Source organism: Hyla sarda, chromosome 3, assembly GCF_029499605.1.
Source record: "Hyla sarda isolate aHylSar1 chromosome 3, aHylSar1.hap1, whole genome shotgun sequence".
In the NCBI taxonomy this organism is placed as follows: Eukaryota; Metazoa; Chordata; class Amphibia; order Anura; family Hylidae; genus Hyla; species Hyla sarda.
Window position 1 is genome coordinate 295,964,891 of NC_079191.1, and position 25,850 is coordinate 295,990,740.

Genomic DNA, 25,850 nt, shown 5'->3' on the forward strand with positions numbered 1-25,850 from the left:
TAACCCAACTGTGCAATCTACAACTATTTAATCACACATAAGCAGTAAATCATATAAAATGCAAATTTTATTGAATATATCATAATAAAAACATGTTAAGAAAACTATTTCATAAATGCAAAGATAGATATACAAAAGATAAATGTGAAATATTCAGTATAGTGAGCAGCTCCAAGTATACTAATTGTTACTATACAAAGCTACAAAGAATCAAAACCAGAAAAGGGAAAAATATATATACCCAAAGCACGATACCAAAGATAAAAATCTATACATACAAAGTAGAAAAAGTAAGGAAGAATAGATCCATATAACTATTAAGTGAACATAGAACACAATACAGACCACTCCACAGAACCCCTGACACGTGTTTTGCTGACTGCTTTATCCAAGGGAGATGTGACATATTTGATTTCCTTTCTGGTTGTGACACTATGTAGCTTTGTACACCTACAGTGACAGCTAGTATACTTGCATCATGCTCACTATTCTATACCTGGCATTCCAATGTATACTCATAATTACCTTTATGACATTATTTGTTTTTATACATGTTTTTATTATGATATATTCCAATAAAATGTGCATTTTACACAATTTACTGCTTATGCATCATTAAATAGCTGGTTATGATTTTTTTTTAACCTGTTGGGAATGAAGAGCGTACAGGTACGTCCTTGCATCCCGGTACTTATCGGGGTTTGAATCATACTCACGAGATAAGCATCCTTCAAACCCAGTGGGTCCCGACTGCTATCAGCAGGGTTAATCCGGGCACCACTGATCGGCCTGATGCCTGGCATTTTCCCTTTAGTTGCCGTGATCAAAGCTGGTTGCAGCATCTAAAACAAAACTAAAAGTATCCCAGCAGCACAGCAGAGCTGATCGCGACCATCATGGTAAAACTGTAATGTCCCAATCAGCTGAAAGGATAGTGGGAGGGCCCTTACCTGCCTCCTGGGCATCCGATCGATCTTCTGCTGTACCGATATCACTGATTAATGCTATGCTAAGGCACAGCATTGATCAGTAAATGCAATCAAAAGATTGCATGTTATAGCCCCTATGGGGCTTAAAAAAATAAAGTGCTAAAAAAGTTTATAAAAGTGAATTAACCCCTTCCTAATAAAAGTTTGACCCACCCCACCCCCCTTTTCCCATTTTTAAAATAAAATAATAATAAAAAAATAATCATATATAGTACCACCACATAAGTAAATGTCCAAACTATTAAAATATAAGGGTAGCTAAACCGCACGGTCGATGGCGTACACACAAAATTGTGCATATTTGGTCACTTCATATACCATAAGAAAATTTATAAAAATCTATCAAAAAGTCCCATCAAAATAAAAATGGTACCAAAGATCATGGCGCAAAAAAAGAGCCCCTATATAGCACTGTATCAGAAGATGACAATTTTAAACATACAAATTTTAATGCATGTTGTTATAATTTTTTTAAAGTAGTAAAATAAAATAAAACCTACATAACTTGCGTATCCTTGTAACCATATTGGACCTACAAAATAAAGATTAGGTGTCCTTTTTACCGAAAAGGGCACTGCGAAAAAATGGTAGCACCCAAAACTGACAAAATCACATTATTTTTTAAAAAAGTTTTTTTTAGTTTTGCCGCAGATTATGTTATAAAATAAGTGATGTCATGACAAAGTACAGTTGGTGACGCAAAAATAAGCCCTTAAATTGAAAGCGTTGTGATTTTTAGAAGCACTGGGTCTATATAGCACTGGGTCAGAAGATGACAATTTTAAACATACAAATTTTAATGCATGTTGTTATAATTTTTTTAAAGTAGTAAAATAAAATAAAACCTACATAACTTGCGTATCCTTGTAACCATATTGGACCTACAAAATAAAGATTAGGTGTCCTTTTTACCGAAAAGGGCACTGCGAAAAAATGGTAGCACCCAAAACTGACAAAATCACATTATTTTTTAAAAAAGTTTTTTTTAGTTTTGCCGCAGATTATGTTATAAAATAAGTGATGTCATGACAAAGTACAGTTGGTGACGCAAAAATAAGCCCTTAAATTGAAAGCGTTGTGATTTTTAGAAGAGGAGGAGGAAAAAACTAAAATGTGCCTGGTCCTTAAGGCCAAAAGGGGCTTGGTCCCCAAGTGGTTTAGGTATTATAGTAAGAGGGAAAAAATATGTTAACTTGGGTATCTTTTCAATTTTATTGACCGGCAGAATAAAACCGGCAGTTTTACTGTAGAATGAACTGTGTAAAAACAAAACCTCCCCAAAAGTTGCAAAGTTGCATTTTGTTTTTAGGTAGAGTTTATATATTTTTTTTATTTAATGTCTGTGCCTATGTGTATTTTTTGCTTATTTTAGATTACTGCTCTTAAAATAAAGCACAATCCCTTTGCCAAGGCTTTTCTGGATGCCAAAGAGAGGTATGGCTTATATTTTCTGTAGTTGAAATGATAGATTTCTGTGCATTTTGGGGCATATCTCTTTTGAAACTTTATTTAATTCAACCATATTTGTAAGAGATTAAGTATTTCTAAAAGATTATTACCCCTAATATTTCCATCTATTGAACAAAAAGAACATAGGATGTACAGATTTGTTTCTAGTTCTGTGTCATTTTATATAATCCCCCATTTTGTCTGTGATGCTGCAAGTGACATCTTGGATGTATTCTTCCTATTATTCCCTCTGTGGCTTATATCCTATGTTCTCTAACCTTTATGTTATGTCAACAGTAGGGTAGCTAAAGGTTCACTTATGTGCAGCATCTGCTGATAAAGTCAAACAGTTATAAACCATTTGTCAACAAAAGGCAGCTAAGACAATAATAAAATCCACAGAGCATAGTGCATAGTGTATTATTCCTAAAACAGATGCTGTACAGGTGTGTTTGTTAGAATACAAATAACTAGAAGTGTTGGTGGAAAATACCAATACAATTAATCCTTTTCTTCCTCCAAAATACTCCTAGTTATAACTAATATTTCTCCAATTAAGAAGCCCCTGTGTTCGCAAGAGAGAACAAGCCAGACCATTACCCTTTGTCACTATGCATACCATTTGGTGTTACTGCACATCCTCTTAAATATTGTTTGATGTGCTGCTTTATACATAAATAAGCCTAACAACTTTTTATCTGTTTTTAGAAGTGACCACAAGGAACTTCTGGAGGAAGCCATAGATGGTCAACAGGCTTACTCACAAAGTAAGTTGCAACATATGGGACTTTGACCCAGTACTCAAGGCCCATCAACAGTTTTTCCTGTTCTATTTTAATGGAGTAAATAAAAAAATAAAAAAAACGAGAATGTTGGTGGGCCTTGATGACTGGGTTGGGGACCAATGGTATAGAGGACATATCTTTAAGATTCAGCTAGTAGTAGTAGTACATTCTGTTTTAATGTTTATACTTAAGTAATTCACTTTTCTGTTACTTCAGTAGGTAGCTGGCTCATTACTGGCACTGGATCCTTATGCTCTCCTGCAAATGCTCATTCTCAATTTGGAAGCCCCATATCCCTGTCCTCTCCTCATGGCTGTGATCGATACACCTCTCTGCGGAATCATCGGACAGCTCCATATCCAAACCCTTACTCTCACAGAAACAATTCCCCAAGTAAGTTTTAAAAAATGGAAGAACAATGCTTAGTACAAAAAGCACATATTCAGTTGTCACTGACCTATGCTCCTATGGTGCCGATCCAGTCACATAAAATCCTTTTAACTGCTTTGTAATTTAACTGCAAAGAAGTTTATTTACTTTTGTACATTTTTGTACTACGTGTTTATTTGTAACTATACTCACTTTTTCCAGCAACTATTCAAGACAACTCATCTTCTTGCATGTCTATGCTCCAGTCTCATGACAACTGGTCTAGTCTACAAATGCCTACTCATACAGGAATGATTCACACCACAGGAACCTTAAATGCTTCCAGGTAATTTTACCTTTCTTTACCTTTTTTATCATTCACTATTTTAAACATCTTTATAATAATTATTATATTTAGTGTATGTTGTGAAAAATTACATCTATATCGTTCATTATCAGAAACGGAAAGATTAGCCTGAGAACATGTAAGAATGGTTTTTTATTGTCATAACAACCCTTAAAGTAGTACACAAAACATCATTTACATGCAAATTGGCCTTTACACAAACACAGAACATCATTTATATGTTTGTAACTACAATTATCACAGTGTAATGTACTAACGTAAATAAAATGTTAATGATAATTTTAAATTTTACAGTCAGTATCCAAATTTGTGGTCCGTGAGCAACAGCACCATCACTCCTGTTTCTCAATCTGGAGGAATTTCTAATGGATTAGGTTCACAGTATTTACGAGGGTCTACATCTCACTACTCACCTCTTTCCCATGGAGTGCCTTCACCATCCTCAGGATCGCCCTTGTATGATCATGGAACAACAGATATTGCAGATAATCAATATGAAGTCACAAATCATTGTAGGTTATCAACACCATGGACACCAGTTCCATCAACTTCAATGTAAAGTAAAACCTTATATGACTTGTATTCAGACATGGTTCTTGAAGTCCATTGGATGACTTGGGGTACTAAGGCCCTGTATTCATATTGTACACAGTGATATGTGTGGAGAATGAAAATATTGATTTCTCAATGAGGACATCTAAATCTACTGTACACAGACTGAAACCAATGTGATTTTCTTTTTTTGTCAAGGCATACATGTTAATTTAGTATTTCTATTACTGCTTCGTAGTATTTGACAATACTACATATTGCTTTACAGAACCAGAGAAAATCAGTCATGTACCCAAACATATTTATTATCTGAAGTGAGATAGTTTTTATAGTTTTTTCATTACTATCTTGAAAAATATCTCCAAATACTCCAACTATTTATTGAACAAATGTAAATTGTAGTTAGAAATGTCTTTTTGAAGCAGTTCCACAAAAGTAAATGTAAGATTTTCAAATTAGTCTTTCCACCACTCTGCTTTAATGGTACAAATATATATGTTTGGTTAATAAAGAGGCTAAAGCTGTCCATGGACATAAGGTGTAATATAACCATCATATGCATAACACACATATAATTTCAAATATAGGAAAAAAAAAGACATCAGCACTTCAGTTGTAAAATCAGTAACTTTTAGTCACCCAATGTGTTACAAATGTCTCTGCCTCTAAGGGTAGGGTCCTGCCTAGAGCCATGTGCCCATGATGGAATTGAAAACAATGCAGCCATGTTGAATATAATGTATTTCAATTCATAGATGATAACTGTGTAGTTTTATTAGCTATTTATTTACCTTCATGTTATATGATCTATTCTTTAATAGCCACATAATTGTCGCAAACATCAATTTTACTTGCAAAACCATGTGCCTACTTTTAGCAAAAGAAATGTAAAGTTCAGCTTACTGGATTCAGGTTGCACTGACACAGATTGACACTGAGCAACCACAGAAATTAGGAGACAGCAATGAACATTATGTCGACAGGGTTTTAAACTATAGCCAAATCTTAGCTGCATGGTTTCCACTGCATAAGACCATAACCTCACAATCAAATGCAAATTGTCCGTTACACAAACACAAAACATAATTAATTTTACAGTTTCTATGTTTAGAATGTCAGTGAAAGATTGTGACATCTTAATGGTCAAACAAAACAATTAGCATTATTTGTTTTGGTTGGCAGCTATACTCTAGCTATCAACAAAAAAAATAATGCTTCAGCTTTGCCTTGTAAATATTCCCTATTGCAAATTAAACTATATATATATATATATATATATATATATATATATATATATATATACACACACATACACTGAAACTAAATAATAGATTAATGTCTTTGGCATTTGGTAGAATTAAAGTGTTCAGAGATATTGTAATTGTACTTTTATATTTTATTTTTAAGGCTAGGTTTTTATAGGCATATTTCATTTATAAAAATTGCTTAGCAAAGTCACCGACAAATTGCACCCACATTTTTAACATTAATGTTTTCTAGCAGTGGTTTTCTGTGCATACAATATGTAAAAATATGGGCACATTTTTTATAGCCACATAAATGATAATTTTTTAACAGCCGCATAATTAAGTGACATGTCACTTATTAACGCAGCTGTAAAAAATGTGTCTGTATTTTTACATATTGTATGCACAACCTCTTTCCCATAGACTTAAATAAAGCACATTAATATTATAAAATGTAGACACAATTTGTCAATTATTTTGGGGATGCATTTTTACAAATGAAATACACCTGAAAAAAAAAAAAAGAAAGATTGTGTGAAGACAGCCTCACAGTTCTATTCAAGATGATGTTACAATTTGTTTTATGTTGAAACATTACTGTTCAGTGTTTGATTTGTCAGTGTTAATGATGTAGGCATTGTATTTATACTTAGTGAGATGTCAAAGGTTTTCTGTGCATTTCTGTACATATGATGCTAAATGACAATCAGATAAAAAAAAGAAAACTTAAATGAAGTGCATTTTTAAGAATGAGTAAATTATTTTTGTCTCACTTTTAAATGTAGGACAAGCTTAACAATCTGTGATACATATCAAGTGCAAAGAATGCAATGAATAATTATGTTGTTATGACCTTGTGGGCATGACCACTGTAGTCACTGGATCAGCACATGTTCCCAACTTAGATGACAAAGTTGTATGTCTGGGTCACCCACAGTATAGCACAGTGCAGAACATAAGTTCTACAACTAAACCAAATAAAATAATTACAATTTGCCACAAACACTTCAAATAAACGTGAACAGAATAAATTTTATTTTACCAGTTTTGATTTATTCAAACGTGTGCTTTCCCTTTAGTCTAAAATTTGTTCATATTTGGTGCCATTCATCTGTTCAGCCTATTTAATTTGGTCGTGCACTGCAGTATACCGCTTATTAACTCTATTGAAGAGTGACGTTAGAATGTATCTGACATGCCCTCCTCAATATGTTTCGCTGTAATAATGGCGTTGTCATTGCCAACATCAGCCTCTTGACAACGATATTATGGCAAAACATGTTGTGGAGGGCATGACAGATACATTTTAATGTCACTCTGCAGTAGAGTTAATAGCAGTATACTGCAGTGCACAACCAAATTAAACAAGATGAACAGACAAAGTACACCAAATATGAACAAATGTCAGCCTAAAGGGGAGGCACACATGTTTGGATAAATCAAAATAAATTAATGTTAGGTAAAATTATATTTGTTAACAGTAATTTGTTTTGATTTATACAAACGTGTGCTTCCCCTTCAGACTAGAATTTGTTCATATTTAGTGCCATTCATCTGCTCAGCCTATTTAACCCCTTAACGACGCAGGACGTATATTTACGTCCTGCGCTGGCTCCCGCGATATGAAGTGGGGTCACGCTGCTACCCCGCATCACACCACGTCGGTCCCAGCGCTCATCAATGGGCGGGACCTGCGGCTAATACCACACATCGCTAATACCACACATGTATTAACCCTTTAGAAGCGGCGGTCAAAGCTGACCGCCGGTTCTAAAGTGAAAGTGAAAGTATCCCGGCTAGTCAGTCGGGCTGTTCGGGACCGCCGCGGCATCCCGAATAGCTTACAGGACACCGGGAGGGCCCTTATCTGCCTCCTCAGTGTCCGATCGACGAATGACTGCTCCGTGTCTGAGATCCAGGCAGGAGCAGTCAAGCGCAGATAACACTGATCACAGGCGTGTTAATACACGCCAGTGATCAAGATGAGAGATCAGTGTGTGCAGTGTTATAGGTCCCTATGGGACCTATAACACTGCAAAAAAAAGTGTTAATGAAGGTCATTTAACTCCTTCCCTAATAAAAGTTTGAATCACCCCCCTTTTCCCATAAAAAAAAGAAAAGTGTAAAAAAATAAAATAATAAACATATGTGGTATCACCGCATGCATAAATGTCCGAACTGTAAAAATATATCATTAATTAAACTGCACGGTCAATGGCGTACGCGCAAAAAAATTCCAAAGTAAAAAAAAGCATATTTTTGGTCACTTTTTATACCATTAAAAAATGAATAAAAAGGGATCAAAAAGTCTGATCAAAACAAATATCATACCGATAAAAATTTCAGATCACGGCGCAAAAAATGAGTCCTCATACTGCCCTGTACGTGGAAAAATAAAAAAGTTATAGGGGTCAGAAGATTACATTTTTAAACGTATAAATTTTCCTGCATGTAGTTACGATTTTTTCCAGAACTACGACAAAATGTAACCTATAAAAGTAGGGTATCATTTTAACCGTATGGACCTACAGAATAATGATAAGGTGTCATTTTTACCGAAATATGCACTGCGTAGAAACGGAAGCCCCGAAAATTACAAAATGGCGTTTTTTCTTTGATTTTGTCGCACAATGATTTATTTTTTCATTTTGCCGTGAATTTTTGGGTAAAATGACTAATGTCACTGCAAAGTAGAATTGGTGACGCAAAAAATAAGCCATAATATGGATTTTTAGGTGGAAAATTGAAAGGGTTATGATTTTTAAAATGTAAGGAGGAAAAATGAAAGGGCAAAAACGGAAAAATCCTGAGTCCTTAAGGGGTTAATTTGGTTGTGCACTGCAGTATACCTCTTATTAACTCTTGTGCAGAGTGATGTAAAAATGTATCTGTCATGCCCTCCTCAACATGTTTCGCCGTAATAACGGCATTGTCAAGAGGCTGATGTTGACAATGGCCAACATTTTGCCATTGCCAATATCAGCCTCTTGACAAGGCTGTTATTACAGTGAAACATGTTGTTGAGGGCATGACAGATACATTTTAACGTCACTCTCCAATAGAGTTAATAAGCACTATACTGCAGTACTGTTTACTTTCTGATCACAGGGAGTGTTCCCTGTATATCACAAGTGACATATTACTGATACTCCATTACATAACTTGTTTTGAATTTTCTTCAGGGTGTGTTTACTATTTTAATAATAATGGAATAAAATCAACATTTTAGAGGTAAGAATAAGAGAGCCGATTATTGCCCTGGGCTATGGCCCTGGGGTTACAAAATTGTACTCCTTCAAACAGCAACAGCAGTACATTTACGTTGGAGTATACGTTGATTACATTTTTAGATCCAGTATGCCAACCCGACATAGATTGCCACCAAAAGGATGTTTCCTACAACATAAGCAAGAGGTTGATTCATATTTGAAATGTGCCCTTTCTTGACTGAAACATTAGCCCAGACCCCATGAACTTCTGGCTCAACAGATTAGACCATTGACCAGAACTTCTGTCTTTGCAACACTCCAGTGTGGGATCAGAGAGAGTATTTATCATGGCAGATGGTGTTGTCACCCCTTAGCAAGCAAGACTATGCCAACAGTGTGGAAAAACTCACGTTTGTTAACTGGTTAACAACCAAGGACTTGTATACAAGTCCTTGTGCCGTCAACTGTGTATGGCGCGGGCTCGAGCCCGCACTATACTGGCTGTCCCCCAGATGATTCTTGTAGCTGAGGGCCAGGAGTTAATAGCCAACATGCGGTGATCACAGAGGCGCTGACAGAGGCATCTAAAGGGACATTTAAACACTCCCTGGTGGTCCAGTGGGGTGGATCGCCCCCCTGCAGCGCGATCATGGGGGCAATCCACTTCTGAGGCAGCGGAGGGCTTATCTCTCCTGCTGCGCAGGACCAGGCTTTATCCACAAATCAATGTAGTTCTATGAAACTACATTGATCTGGATGAGGAATCTAATGATTCCTGCTAAAAGTGAGTCCCTTAAGGGGACTAATTAAGTGTAAAAAAAAATAAGTATAATAACAGTTTTAAAAAACACCTAGAAAAAATTTAGCAAGTTGAGAGTCAGCTCACCATAGCAAAGTTCTTTGAAGACACAACAGGAGGTAGACTGGGAAGACACGGAACAGTGTTTATGAGCTTTTGTTTGGAGGAGATTTGCTCAGGAACAAAAAAAAGGTGAGGTTCCAGCTCCCCTTAAAAATTTTACTTTAATAGTGTCCATTAAAATCCATGTGCTCGCAAACAAACATCTAAAAGTTAAATGAAATGCCGACACACTTCGGTTTATTAGAAAACTTTAATCATGGTGGTAATCTTATTGCACCAACATACTTCTTATACATGCTCCAAAAACATTAAGGTCCATAGTGGATGTCTGGTTCCGCCCTGTAGTCACATGACTACTCATAATGAGATTGCAATACACACCTGTGGACACATGGTTACGGGCAAACATATTGCTAAGCATATAAGAGTGGAGAAACCTACATCGTGCATGCATTGTGTAATATGACAATATAGCGAATCAAATAGCGGTTAAATAACAGTTCAATAAATAAATGCCAGGTCATTTTTGTAGTTAAACCAGCTGGGTACCTGGTGTCCAGAAGAAGAATCCAAAACGCCTCCCGTATGAACACCAGGTTAGCACAGTCGCCTCCTCGTGTGGGAGGTTTAACCTTCTCAATGCCTTCTATGGTAAGGCCGGATAAATAACCTGTATGTACTTCCGAGAAATGATGCGTGAGTCATGAGATAGTTCTCTGGATCTCATTCTCACTACGCAGCATAAGTATATGCTCCGCGATTCTGACTTAGTTTTGTGGACGTGCAGCCAATGAATGACTTAATATCATAAATTTTGTGAGTATTGACAGATTGAAAAGTACAAGAAGAGGTGATAAACCTGCACGAACTGCATCTTGATTGGTTACATTTGTACATGCCTTTGCATGTCAACCAAGTGGGCTTATGTGTATTTTAGAGAAATTACTGGGAGACAGCTGATTATGCAAAGAAAGACCTTTCCGCGGTACAACTCTGATACCCTCAGAGAGGATTTTGGAGAGGATGTCATCAGGATGAATAGGTGTCTGACGACAATACTTTTGATTTCATGAAATTGAGTACTGTAAGGAGTACTAAAGGTAGGTATATATTTTTCTTGCCTCCACTTCCTTGTCCTTTTTGTTTCCGCTCAGATTTTTTGGGGAATCGTGAGTCTATATTTCATCTTTTAAGTAATGTCCATCTGGTATTGAGTCCATGATCTTTCTTGCTCTCTCAATAAGATTGATATTATAACCCCTGGCTAATAAACGTTCCTGTATATTCCTACATGTGATATTGTAGTCCTCTGTGCGGGAACATGATCGTCTAGCCCTGACAAATTCCCCTATAGGGAGATTGCGAATTACATGTTGTGAGTGACAGCTCAATGCATTTAAAAGACTGTTGCCTGCAGTGTCTTACCGGTATAGTTTAGTGTGAACTTTTATTTCCTGGCAGATCCAATTAAAAAGTAACATCCAGAAAGTTGGTTAACCCAAATTGGTTGTTATTTAGAAAGGTAACAAAAAGTTCAGATTCCTGTGACATGCCCCTCCACACCAGGAGGAGGTAATCTATGTATCTACGTACCCACCCACTAGATGGAAAAATAGGTTGGTAGGGGCATAAACCTCCTCCCAGTATCCCATATACAAATTGGCCAAGGATGGGGAAAATTTGGCACCCATCAGGCATCCTTTGATTTGTTAAAACAGAAAAAATTGTGTGTGAACAGGAAAAATAAAGCATCCAACATGTGCTGAATTAGTTCAGGGCTATATGTGCTATATATTTTTTTCAGATGGTGTGAGACTGCAGTGATGGTTAGAGATTAGCAAATTTTTGAAAAATTTGATTCGGCCAATTTGCCGAATTTTTTGAAAAAAAAAATTTCAGTTTGAATTTATTCGCAGCAAATCTGTATTAAAAACAGCTATTTCTGGCCTAAAGAAAGCCTCAATAGGGGTGTAGAACACTTTGCCTTGCTGTAACCCGCATAAGGTGTGTGCTGGATTAGTGAAATAATACTATTATTCAGTTTGACATGCAGATTAGAGGCGTCGCTATTAGAATCACTGTCACAGAGCGGCACAATGACAGAGCCTAAAGGTGGCATCAGAATGAGGAGACCATAGAATGGCTGAATGACACAGTGTGGAGGTGGCGGCAGCATGAGGAGACCATATAGTGGCTGAATGACCCAGCCTGGAAATGGCAACAGCCTGACGAGACCATATGGCCTCACAATAGAAAACATTAAAGAAATGTTTTAACATTTAAATTGAAGATTGCAAATAGATGAAACTAAAAAGTTAAATTTAATGTGCCAGCAGCATGAGGAGAACACATGGTGGTACAGTGACACAGCCTGGAGGTGGCGGAAGCATGAGGAGACCATATAGTTGCAGAATGAGACAGCCTGGATCTGGCATCAGCATGAGTAGAACATATGGTGGCAGTATGATGCTTGGCAAGTGTTACTCACCCTAAAAAGGGCAGCCCCACACAGGAACTCTCCCTATTTCCACCTGCAAACACTGCCATTTCCCAGGAGTTTTAGGTGGAAATAGGGACAGGTTCCTGTGTGGGGCCGCCCTTTTAAAGACGAGTAACACTTTTCTCGAAAAGGTGGAATGGAACAACGTATTGTCCATTGTAGCAGGTGGGAGTAAAAAAAATTCCCCTGTAAGGCCCTACTCTCGCCCTATTAATTCCCTTCTTGGCAAGTGTTACTTGCCCTAAAAAGGGTGGCCCCACAAAGGAAAAGCTCCCTATTTCCACCTAAAAACCCTGGGAAATGGCAGTGTTTGTAGGGGGAAATAGGGAGAGGTTCCTGTGTGGGTTTTTAGGGCGTGTAAGGGCCTTACAGGGGAATGTACAATGGACCATACATTGTTCCCTTCCACCTTTTAGAGGTCTTTGCATCACTTCAATACTTGGTGGTGTAGGAGGCACATGGTGTTTTTTTCACACATTTCCTTTTGATTGATTAAAAAAAAAGGGTACATATATTTTATCATAACAAAATTAAGTTTTAGCTAATGCATATCCTCAGTACTTACTGGTGGTCTGATGCAGAAGAATGTCTGTAACTGGGGAGCAGCACCTTAAATATGTTTTGCACTATCCATATTTGTTAAATGTTGGTGTGGCACCATGGTCAATCTACTCTGATGCATCTGGCATTGGTGGGTGGAAATCCTGGCTGATCCATGCCTGATTCATCTTCACAAAGGTCAGTCTCTCCCCATTTTTCGTGGACAGACGAGTTCTCCTTGGGTTTACTGTGGCCCCCACAGCACTAAATACCTGCTCTGATGGCACACTACTGGCCAGGCAGGACAGTTTTTCCAGGGCAAACTCTGCTTGTTGCGGCCACAAAACAAGTTAGGCTGCCCAGAACTCCAGAGGATCTTCAAGGTGTGTTGGCATGGTCATGTCAAGGTATGCCACCACCTGCTGGTTCAGGTCCTGCTCCAGGTCTACCTGCTGATGATGAGTTGCTTCACTATGCGGGTGAAGAAAGCTACTCATCAGCGACTGTAGACTCTGTAGGCTGCTGCTGATGGAGCTGGTACTGCTCCTGCCATTCCACCAGTCCCAGTAGCCATGGCAGTGGAAGATGAGAGCAGAGGGCCCCCTGTGTCAGACCTGCAAGAGGCATCCACCAACTGACGACGTAGGATGTCTCTGTAAAAAGGCCCCCATTGTGTGCCGGTAGCGAGGGTCCAGTCACTACGCTAGCAGTTGAGCTTGCATTATGCCATTTGTGGAAGTGACTCAGAGGGACTCCCTGCCTCCATCTGCATCGGTGTGTCTGGGTCCTTTGTTTCAACTTCCTCATAACCCTCAAGCTCCTCTAGCTGCTCCTGCTCCTCCTTTCCTGTCAGATGACTAAAAAAACGCCCATCTCGTGAAACCTAAACTGTGTTCCACTGTGCCCCTCCCCCTCCTCCAGTTCAGCCCCCACAGGGCTCATGTGGCCTTGAGATTTAGGCGCCACGTCTCCAGTGCCCTGACCAGCCGTTTCCAACACGTGTTGTAGGAAATGAAGCAGTGGAATGACATTGTTCATCCCATAATCCTGGTGACCTACTAATAAGATGGCTTCCTCAAAGGGCCTGAGAAAACGGCAGGTGTCATGTATGAGCTGCCACTCGTTGACATTGAAGTTACACAGGGGAGTCCCCCTATCGGCTTGGATCATCAAGAAATTGGTGATGGCTTTTCTCTGTTCGTATAGTCGGTCCAACATATGGAGGGTGGAATTACAATGTATGGGAACATCGCAAATCAGACTATGTTGGGGGATACTGTTCTGATGCTGCAGCTCAAGGAGGGTGTGCTTTGCGGTATACGAGTGGCTGAAGTGCATGCAAAGTTTCCTTCCCATTGTTAGGATGTCTTGCAGATGGGGGGAACATTTCAGGAAATGCTTGACAACCAAATTGAAAGACATGTGCCATGCAGGGTGCATGTCTCAGGGTTTCTTGTCGCAGCTCAGACAAGATGTTCTTCCCGTTGTCGGTCACCATGGTTCCCATTTCCAGTTTTCATAGAGTAAGCCATGATTCGATTTCTTGATGAATGACTTTTAGCAGTTCCGCCCCAGTGTGACTTCGTTCACCAAGGCAAACCATGTTCGTGCTCTGCACACATGGTATGCTGGAGGGGCACTGAGACTTGTCCATGCACTGGAGGCTAAGGAGGCACACACTGTCACAGGACCCAACGGCCTGAGAGCGTGGAGACAGAAGCAGCGTGACCTGTCCAAGTTGCTGTTGTGGCTGTGCAGGAACCACATTAACCAAGTAGGCCGTAAAGGACATGTATTGTCCCTGACTGTAGTTACAGCTCCACACGACGGCGCTGCCGTGCACTTTGGTACACACCCACAGGCTCAAGGACTGGCCCACCTTCTGTTCCACAAAATTGTGAAGGGCTGGTACTGCCTTCTTCGCAAAGAAATGACAGCTTGGGATTCTCCACTAGAGATGAGCGAACTTTTGAAAAATTCAATTCGGCCGATTTGCCGAATTTTTTGAAAAATTTGTTTCGATACGAATTTATTTGCGGCTAATCTATATTAAAAATGGCTATTTCTGGCCTACAGATAGCCTCAATAGGGGTGTAGAACATTTTTGAGAGTGTGCTGGGTTAGTAAAATAATACTGTTATGCAGAATGACATGCAGATTACCGATATTGCTTCTAGAATCACTGCCGCAGAGCGGCACAATCACAGAGCCTGGAGGTGGTATCAGTATGAGGAGACCATATAGTGGCTGAATGACACAGTGTGGAGGTGTTGGCAGTATGAGGAGACCATATAGTGGCGGAATGACACCGCTTCCAGGTGTTGGCAGCATGAGGAGACCATATAGTGGCTGAATGACACAGTGTGGAGGTGTTGGCAGCATGAGGAGACCATATAGTCGCTGAATGGCACAGCCAGGAGTTGGCAGCAGCATGAGTAGACACTAAGCTTCACAATCCCTAAGATTATAAAATGAATTCTGAAATTTAAACCGAAGATTTTGGGAAGCTAGTGCTTCCATAACAAAATCCTTATTCCCAGGCCCAGGCACAGCAGCATCAGTAAACCATATATTGGCTGAATGACACAGCCTGGAGTTGGCAGAAGCATGGGGAGACCCCAGGGCTTCCCAATCCCTAAGAAGAAAAGACGAAGTTTGAAATTCAAACTGAAGAATTTGGGTAGCTGGTGCTACCATAACAAAAGATTTTATTCCCAGACCCAGGTCCAGCAGCATCAGTAAACGATATATTGCCTGAATTACACAGACTGGAGTTGGCAAAAGCATGAGGAGACCATTGAAATATAAGAATTTTAAATAGAAATTTAAGATATTGAAATTGAGGATTTTGAAATGTAACTTTTAACTCCCAAGTTTCAGTGTCCTGGGCCCAGTCATGTGGATACAAAGGACCAAATCTAACAAGGAGTCAAATGTCACATGGCAGCACAATGACAGAGCCTCAAGGTGGCATCAGTAGGAGGAGACCATATAGTGGCTGAATAATACAGGGCTTAAAAAAATAAATAAAAAATAAAAAAAAGACAAAGTTTTAAATTTCAACTGAAGATTTTGGGTAGCTAGTGCTACCATAACAAAAGATGTTATTTCCAGACACAGGCCCATGAGCATCAGTAAACCCTATATTGTCTGAATGACACAGCCTAGAGTTAGCTGAAGCATGAGGAGACCATATAGTGTCTGAATGGCACAGCCTGGAATTGGTGAGGAGACAATAGGGCCTCACAATTTCTAAGAATAAAAGATGAATTTTGAAATTTCCATTGAAGATGTATGGTACCTAGTGCTACCATAAATATATATATAGGTAATGTCCTAGGCCCAGCAGCATCACTAAACCATGTAGTTGCTGAATGACACAGATGCAGGCAGCAACATGAGTACACAAGATGGGTTCACAACCCCTAACATTAAAAGGTGAATGTTGAAATCTCTATTGAAGATGCATGTAAGCTGGTGCTATCATCCAAAAATTTAAGGCCCAAGCACAGCAGCATCACTAAACCATGTAGTTGCTGAATGACACAGACAGGAGCAGTCGGCAGCAGGAGTACACAAGAAGGTTTCATAACCCCTAAGATTAAAAGATCAATGTTGAAATCTCAATTAAGCATGTATGTAAGCTAGTGCTAACATCCAAAAATTTAGGGCCCAAGCCCAGCAGCATCAGTAAGCAAAGTAGTTCCTGAAAGACACAGTCAGGAGCAGGCAGCAGCAGTACTCAAGAAGGTTTCATAACCCTAAGATTGGAAGATCAATGTTGAAATCTCTATTGGAGATTACCTCTATTACCTTGTGCTATCATCAAAGAATTTAAGGCCCAAGCCCAGCAGCATTACTAAACACAGTAGTTCCTGAAAATGTTAATGTTGAAATTTGTATAGAAGATGTGTGTTAGCTAGTGCTAACATCAAAACATTTTAGGCACAGGCCCAGCAGCATCACTAAACCATATAGTTGTTGAAACACAGCCTGGATCATGCAGCAGCAGAAGTACCTAAGAGGGCTTAATATCCCCCAACATTAAAAGTTGAATATTGAAATCTGTATAGAAGATGTGTGTTAGCTAGTGCTAAAATCAAAAAAATGTAGGCACAGGCCCAGCAGAATCAGTAAGCCAAGTAGTTCCTGAAACACACAGCCTGGATCAGGCAGCAGGATATGTACATAAGGAGGGCTTCACAACCCCTAACATTAAAAGATCAATGTTGAAATCTCTATTGAGTATGTATGTTTGCTAGTGCTACCATAAAAAATTGTCGGTAATATCCAAGACAGTCCCAGCAGCATCAGAAAACAATATATTGGCTGAGTGGCATAGCCTGGAGGTCAGGAAAGCATAAGGAGATCATATAGTGTATGAATGGTACAGCCTGGAGGTGGCCAAAGCATGAGGAGACCATATAGTGTCTGAAAGGCACAGCCTGGAGTTGGCAAAAGCATGAGGAGATTTTTAAATCGAAAGTGAGGCTTTTGAAATGGAACTTTTAGCTCCTAAGTTTTTGTGTCCAGGCCCCGGCGTGTGGGTACAAAGGACCAAATCTAACAAGGAGTCACATGTCACATGGCAGCACAATGACAGAGCCTGGAGGTGGCATTAGTATGAGGAGAGTGGCTGAATGACTGCCTGGAGTTTGTGGCAGCATAGGGAGACCATATAGTGTCTGAATGGCACAGCCTGGAGGTGGCAAAAGGAGTCCTGAAAGTGACCCTAATGCAAGGAATTTCTGAAACTGGGGACCAGCACCTTAATTATGTTTTGCAGTATCCCTGGCAGCACAATGAAAGAGCCTGGAGGTGGTAGCATCAACATGAGGAGACCATAGAACAGCACAATGAGAGAGCCTGGAGGTGGCAGCATCAGCATGAGGAGACCATAGAGCAGCACAATTAAAGAGCCTGGAGGTGGCAGCATCAGCATGAGGAGACCATAGAGCAGCACATTTAGAGAACCTGGAGGTGGCAGCATCAGCATGAGGAGACCATGGCGGCACAATGACAGAGCCTGGAGGTGATAGCATTAGCATGAGGAGACCATATGGTGGCACAATGACAGAGCCTGGAGGTGGTAGCATTAGAATGAGGAGACCATAGAGCAGCAGAATGAGAGAGCCTGGAGGTGGCAGCATCAGCATGAGGAGACCAAAGAGCAGCACAATGACAGAGCCTGGAGGTGGCAGCAGCAGCATGAGGGCCATGCCAACTGAGGGTTGAGTCTGAGGAATCCATCGACTGTCGACTGGGGGTGTAGGATGTCACTTGGGATGAAGTGGATGACCGAGTGAACCAATCAATCATGGCTGCTGGGTTGCTGGTCGTGACAAAACTGCTAGCTGACACCGGGAGCTCAGGCCTCTCGCTACGACTCTGGCTGCCACACACCCCTACTCTGCCTGCACCTGATCAATTTAGGCCTCTTCCACTCCGAGTTATATCCTGTATTATACTCCAAAGCTGTACTCGTTATTCTGCTGGTGGAGTCACTGTGTACATACATTACATTACTTTTCTTGTACTGATCCTGAGTTGTATATTATTATACTCCAGAGCTGAACTCACTATTCTGCTTGTGGTGTCCCTTTGTACATAATTACATTACTATCCTGTCCTGATCCTGAGTTATATCATGTAAATCTTTTTATTAGAAAAAAATATAAATCCTAACAAACACAAAACCAGCACAACTTTGCCATAACTAATAACATTTAAAATGAAAGAACAAGACCCTGCCTAACCGGCCAGCCCAGCTTTCCTAAAAGTACTAGAACTACACCTTACATAACCAAACAAAACACTCACACTCATACAATTTGCATTACCAAAATATAATAAGAAACATAAAAATAGCACTATTTAGCTTTAACTAAAAAACACCCAATTATAATTTACTGTTACGCCGAGCGCTCCGGGTCCCCGCTCCTCCCCGGAGCGCTCGCTACACTTCCCTCACTGCAGCGCCCCGGTCGGTTCCACGGACCCGGGGCGCTGCGTTACCACCTCCGGCCGGGATGCGATTCGCGATGCGGGTAGCGCCCGCTCGCGATGCGCACCCCGGCTCCCGTACCTTACTCGCTCCCCGTCAGTTCTGTCCCGGCGCGCGCGGCCCCGCTCCCTAGGGCGCGCGCGCGCCGGGTCTTTGCGATTTAAAGGGCCACTGCACCGCTGATTGGTGCAGTGGTTCCAATTAGTGTTTACACCTGTGCACTTCCCTATATCACCTCACTTCCCCTTCACTCCCTCGCCGGATCTTGTTGCCCTAGTGCCAGAGAAAGCGTTCCTTGTGTGTTCCTTGCCTGTGATTCCAGACCTTCTGCCGTTGCCCCTGACTACGATCCTTGCTGCCTGCCCCGACCTTCTGCTACGTCCGACCTTGCTTCTGTCTACTCCCTTGTACCGCGCCTATCTTCAGCAGCCAGAGAGGTTGAGCCGTTGCTAGGGGATACGACCTGGTCACTACCGCCGCAGCAAGACCATCCCGCTTTGCGGCGGGCTCTGGTGAAAACCAGTAGTGACTTAGAACCGATCCTCTAGCACGGTCCACGCCAATCCCTCTCTGGCACAGAGGATCCACTACCTGCCAGCCGGCATCGTGACAGTAGATCCGGCCATGGATCCCGCTGAAGTTCCTCTGCCAGTTGTCGCTGACCTCACCACGGTGGTCGCCCAGCAGTCACAACAGATTGCGCAACAAGGCCAACAGCTGTCTCAACTGACTGTTATGCTACAACAGTTACTACCACAGCTCCAGCAATCATCTCCTCCGCCAGCTCCTGTACCTCCTCCGCAGCGAGTGGCCGCTTCTGGAATACGACTATCCTTGCCGGATAAATTTGATGGGGACTCTAAGTTTTGCCGTGGCTTTCTTTCCCAATGTTCATTACACTTGGAGATGATGTCGGACCAGTTCCCCACTGAAAGGTCTAAGGTGGCTTTCGTAGTCAGCCTGCTGTCTGGAAAAGCCCTGGCTTGGGCCACACCGCTCTGGGACCGCAATGACCCCGTCACTGCCTCTGTACACTCCTTCTTCTCGGAAATTCGAAGTGTCTTTGAGGAACCTGCCCGAGCCTCTTCTGCTGAGACTGCCCTGTTGAACCTGGTCCAGGGTAATTCTTCCGTTGGCGAGTATGCCGTACAGTTCCGTACCCTTGCTTCAGAATTATCCTGGAATAATGAGGCACTCTGCGCGACCTTTAAAAAAGGCCTATCCAGCAACATTAAAGATGTTCTGGCCGCACGAGAAATCCCTGCTAACCTACATGAGCTCATCCATCTTGCCACTCGCATTGACATGCGTTTTTCCGAACGGCGTCAGGAGCTCCGCCAGGATATGGACTCTGTTCGCACGAGGCGTTTCTTCTCCCCGGCTCCTCTCTCCTCTGGTCCCCTGCAATCTGTTCCTGTGCCTCCCGCCGTGGAGGCTATGCAGGTCGACCGGTCTCGCCTGACACCCCAAGAGAGGACACGACGCCGCATGGAGAATCTCTGCCTGTACTGTGCTAGTACCGAACACTTCCTGAAGGATTGTCCTATCCGTCCTCCCCGCCTGGAAAGACGTCCGCTGACTCCGCACAAAGGTGAGACAGTCCTTGATGTCTACTCTGCTTCTCCACGTCTTACTGTGCCTGTGCGGATGTCTGCCTCTGCCTTCTCCTTCTCTGCTGTGGCCTTCTTGGACTCTGGATCTGCAGGAAATTTCATCTTAGCCTCTCTCGTCAACAAGTTCAACATCCCGGTGACCAGTCTCGCCAGACCCCTCTACATCAATTGTGTAAACAATGAAAGATTGGACTGTACTATACGTTTTCGCACGGAGCCCCTTCTAATGTGCATCGGATCTCATCACGAGAGGATTGAACTGTTGGTCCTCCCCAATTGCACTTCTGAAATCCTTCTTGGACTTCCCTGGCTTCAACTCCATTCCCCAATCCTGGATTGGTCCACTGGGGAGATCAAGAGTTGGGGGCCCTCTTGTTCCAAGGACTGCTTAAAACCGGTTCCCAGTAAACCTTGCCGTGTCCCTGTGCTTCCTCATGTAACCGGTCTCCCTAAGGCCTATATGGACTTTGCGGACGTTTTTTGCAAAAAACAAGCTGAGACTCTACCTCCTCACAGGCCTTATGATTGTCCCATTGACCTCCTCCCGGGCACTACTCCACCCCGGGGCAGAATCTATCCTCTGTCCGTCCCAGAGACTCTTGCCATGTCTGAATACGTCCAAGAAAATTTAAAAAAGGGCTTTATCCGTAAATCCTCCTCTCCTGCCGGAGCCGGATTTTTCTTTGTGTCCAAAAAAGATGGCTCTCTACGTCCTTGCATTGACTACCGCGGTCTTAATAAAATCACGGTTAAGAACCGCTACCCCCTACCCCTCATCTCTGAACTCTTTGATCGTCTCCAAGGTGCCCATATTTTTACCAAACTGGACTTAAGAGGTGCTTATAATCTCATCCGCATCAGAGAGGGGGATGAATGGAAAACGGCATTTAACACCAGAGATGGACACTTTGAGTATCTGGTCATGCCCTTTGGTCTATGCAACGCCCCTGCCGTCTTCCAAGACTTTGTTAATGAAATTTTTCGTGATCTACTATACTCCTGTGTTGTTGTATATCTGGACGATATCCTGATTTTTTCTGCCAATCTAGAAGAACACCGCCAGCATGTCCGTATGGTTCTTCAGAGACTTCGTGATAATCAACTCTATGCCAAAATAGAGAAATGTCTGTTTGAATGCCAATCTCTTCCTTTTCTAGGATACTTGGTCTCTGGCCAGGGACTACAAATGGACCCAGATAAACTCTCTGCCGTCTTAGATTGGCCACGCCCCTCCGGACTCCGTGCCATCCAACGTTTTTTGGGGTTCGCCAATTATTACAGGCAATTTATTCCACATTTTTCTACCATTGTGGCTCCTATTGTGGCTTTAACAAAAAAAAATGCCGATCCCAAGTCCTGGCCTCCTCAAGCGGAAGACGCCTTTAAACGACTCAAGTCTGCCTTTTCTTCGGCTCCCGTGCTCTCCAGACCTGACCCATCTAAACCCTTCCTATTGGAGGTTGATGCCTCCTCAGTGGGAGCTGGAGCTGTCCTTCTACAAAAAAACTCTTCCGGGCATGCTGTTACTTGTGGTTTTTTTTCCAGGACCTTCTCTCCGGCGGAGAGGAACTACTCCATCGGGGATCGAGAGCTTCTAGCCATTAAATTAGCACTTGAGGAATGGAGGCATCTGCTGGAGGGATCAAGATTTCCAGTTATTATTTACACCGATCACAAGAACCTCTCCTACCTCCAGTCTGCCCAACGGCTGAATCCTCGTCAGGCCAGGTGGTCTCTGTTCTTTGCCCGATTTAATTTTGAAATTCACTTTCGGCCTGCTGATAAAAACATTAGGGCCGATGCTCTCTCTCGTTCCTCAGATGCCTCTGAAATTGAACTCTCTCCTCAACACATCATTCCTCCTGACTGCCTGATTTCCACTTCTCCAGCCTCCATCAGGCAAACTCCTCCAGGAAAGACCTTTGTTTCTCCACGCCAACGCCTTGGGATCCTCAAATGGGGTCACTCCTCCCATCTCGCAGGTCATGCGGGCATCAAGAAATCTGTGCAACTCATCTCTCGCTTCTATTGGTGGCCGACTCTAGAGACTGATGTGGTGGACTTTGTGCGAGCCTGCACTATCTGTGCCCGGGATAAGACTCCTCGCCAGAAGCCCGCTGGTTTTCTTCATCCTCTACCTGTCCCCGAACAACCTTGGTCTCTGATTGGTATGGATTTTATTACTGACTTACCCCCATCCCATGGCAACACTGTTATTTGGGTGGTCGTTGATCGATTCTCCAAAATGGCACATTTCATCCCTCTTCCTGGCCTTCCTTCAGCGCCTCAGTTGGCTAAACAATTTTTTGTACACATTTTTCGTCTTCACGGGTTGCCTACACAGATCGTCTCGGATAGAGGCGTCCAATTTGTGTCTAAATTCTGGAGGGCTCTCTGTAAACAACTCAAGATTAAATTAAATTTTTCTTCTGCATACCATCCTCAATCCAATGGACAAGTAGAGAGAATTAACCAGATCTTGGGTGACTATTTACGACATTTTGTTTCCTCCCGCCAGGATGACTGGGCAGATCTTCTACCTTGGGCCGAATTCTCGTATAATTTCAGAATCTCTGAATCTTCCTCCAAATCTCCGTTTTTCGTGGTGTACGGCCGTCACCCTCTTCCCCCCCTCCCTACCCCCTTGCCCTCTGGTCTGCCCGCTGTGGATGAAATTTCTCGTGATCTTTCCACCATATGGAAAGAGACCCAAAATTCTCTCTTACAGGCTTCTTCTCGCATGAAGAGATTCGCAGATAAGAAAAGAAGAGCTCCTCCCATTTTTTCCCCTGGAGACAAGGTATGGCTCTCCGCTAAATATGTCCGTTTCCGTGTCCCGAGCTATAAGTTGGGACCACGCTATCTTGGTCCTTTTAAAGTTTTGTGTCAAATTAATCCTGTCTCTTACAAACTTCTTCTTCCTCCTTCTCTTCGTATCCCTAATGCCTTTCACGTCTCTCTTCTTAAACCTCTCATCCTCAACCGTTTTTCTCCTAAATCTGTTCCTCCCACTCCTGTTTCCGGCTCCTCGGACATCTTCTCTGTCAAAGAGATTTTGGCCTCTAAAAAGGTCAGGGGAAGAACTTTTTTTTTAGTGGATTGGGAGGGTTGTGGTCCAGAAGAGAGGTCCTGGGAACCTGAGGACAATATCCTGGACAAAAGTCTGATCCTCAGGTTCTCAGGCCCCAAGAAGAGGGGGAGACCCAAGGGGGGGGGTACTGTTACGCCGAGCGCTCCGGGTCCCCGCTCCTCCCCGGAGCGCTCGCTACACTTCCCTCACTGCAGCGCCCCGGTCGGTTCCACGGACCCGGGGCGCTGCGTTACCACCTCCGGCCGGGATGCGATTCGCGATGCGGGTAGCGCCCGCTCGCGATGCGCACCCCGGCTCCCGTACCTTACTCGCTCCCCGTCAGTTCTGTCCCGGCGCGCGCGGCCCCGCTCCCTAGGGCGCGCGCGCGCCGGGTCTTTGCGATTTAAAGGGCCACTGCACCGCTGATTGGTGCAGTGGTTCCAATTAGTGTTTACACCTGTGCACTTCCCTATATCACCTCACTTCCCCTTCACTCCCTCGCCGGATCTTGTTGCCCTAGTGCCAGAGAAAGCGTTCCTTGTGTGTTCCTTGCCTGTGATTCCAGACCTTCTGCCGTTGCCCCTGACTACGATCCTTGCTGCCTGCCCCGACCTTCTGCTACGTCCGACCTTGCTTCTGTCTACTCCCTTGTACCGCGCCTATCTTCAGCAGCCAGAGAGGTTGAGCCGTTGCTAGGGGATACGACCTGGTCACTACCGCCGCAGCAAGACCATCCCGCTTTGCGGCGGGCTCTGGTGAAAACCAGTAGTGACTTAGAACCGATCCTCTAGCACGGTCCACGCCAATCCCTCTCTGGCACAGAGGATCCACTACCTGCCAGCCGGCATCGTGACATTTACAAAGATAAAACACAACAAGCTCTCCCACTGCACACCATGTTTTTTTTTTTTTAAAGATTTTTTTAAAAGAATTATAATAATAATAATATAATAACACTATACCACACACATGCACACATATATCCATATCTCTACTACATTTTACCTAAGAAACCAGCAAAGAAAATTTAAACTACAACTCAAAACACCCAAACTCTGGAAAATATTGCAGAAAACGCAATACATACTTACACACATCTTTACTACATACTACATATAACCTACAAGACCTAGATCCACAACGGGATACAAAAATACCAAAGACACATTACTACAAAAATAACAACTGGTTTGACTGCAATATCTATCTCTACTATAAACATTATAAAAATACAAACCAAGATATATACTATACATACTATATACATACAGTATAAACTATATACACTATGTACACCTATAAATATACAGAAAACACACCTACAAATATAATAGAACATCCTACTCTAAATTGTCCCTTTACCCAAACCACCCACCCTCCTGTACATTGGTCAGAGTCCATACAGTTCATAGTCCTCAATGTTCAGGTCCACCAAAAGAAACAACCACCACCGCCCACAAATACACCCTCCCAACCTAGAACTCCTACCAACCAATTTTACCATTACCAGCTTTATAACATACATACATAAACAAACAATACAAACCACTTTAGGCCCAAGTTCAGTGCCTGGAAGCCGTTCATAACCTTAACTTCTCAAAACAAAACTAAAAGCTATGGTGCACATACATGCCCACAAGCCCACCACCAGGAAGAAGAATGGCAATCCTGATACATACAAAATTTACATTATTTCCCTAACTCGACCCTACCTCTCACCTTAAAATTATCCCTAAAAATAAACTCACCCTAACCCTGTCCCTACATCACTGTCACTAACCAGAAACAGGGATACTCTACCCAAGAGGTACCAAGGGCACATCAAAAGAAAAACCTCTCCACAGGAGAGAAGCCCTACTGGTACCAAGCCATACTCCAAAGACCTGATTTTCCTGAAGTCACCGGTGATATTCCTACAGACCTCCACCTCAGAGAGGACTATCCGCTATGTTGACACTAAACACAGTCCATTCCATGTGTGGTACCTAAACACTAAACTGACTAAAAATAAAGTGCCCTGATCTCTGCCACCCAGGTTCCTGAATGCCCCACTCCGGATAAGTAAGGCCGACAAGTTGACTCCAACCGATGGAAGCGCCCACCCGGTTGTAAATCCCTAGATTAAAGGGACAATGAAGCAGGAAGTGGTCCATGCTTTCCAGCATGTCCCGGCACTCTTCTCAGGGACACCCCCGGTCATCAGATCTCCTACACTTCAAATTGTCCCTTAAACATAGCTTCCCCTGAAAGCAGTGCCAGGCCAAGTCCGAAAACTTCTAGGGGATCCTTTTCAT

The 25,850-nt window shown here is 42.4% G+C and overlaps 1 protein-coding gene across 1 annotated transcript in view; it reads left to right on the top strand.

Annotated features, from left to right (window-relative positions):
- Positions 1-4,933, top strand: part of TBXT (T-box transcription factor T) — a 218,531-nt gene extending 213,598 nt beyond the window's left edge. The window contains exons 5-9 of the mRNA XM_056566917.1: positions 2,362-2,423; positions 3,147-3,205; positions 3,440-3,616; positions 3,815-3,938; positions 4,254-4,933. Coding sequence (XP_056422892.1) covers positions 2,362-2,423; positions 3,147-3,205; positions 3,440-3,616; positions 3,815-3,938; positions 4,254-4,518 — 687 coding nt within the window. The 3' untranslated portion in view covers positions 4,519-4,933. The remainder of the gene's footprint in view (positions 1-2,361; positions 2,424-3,146; positions 3,206-3,439; positions 3,617-3,814; positions 3,939-4,253) is intronic.
- The last annotated feature ends 20,917 nt before the right edge of the window (positions 4,934-25,850 follow it).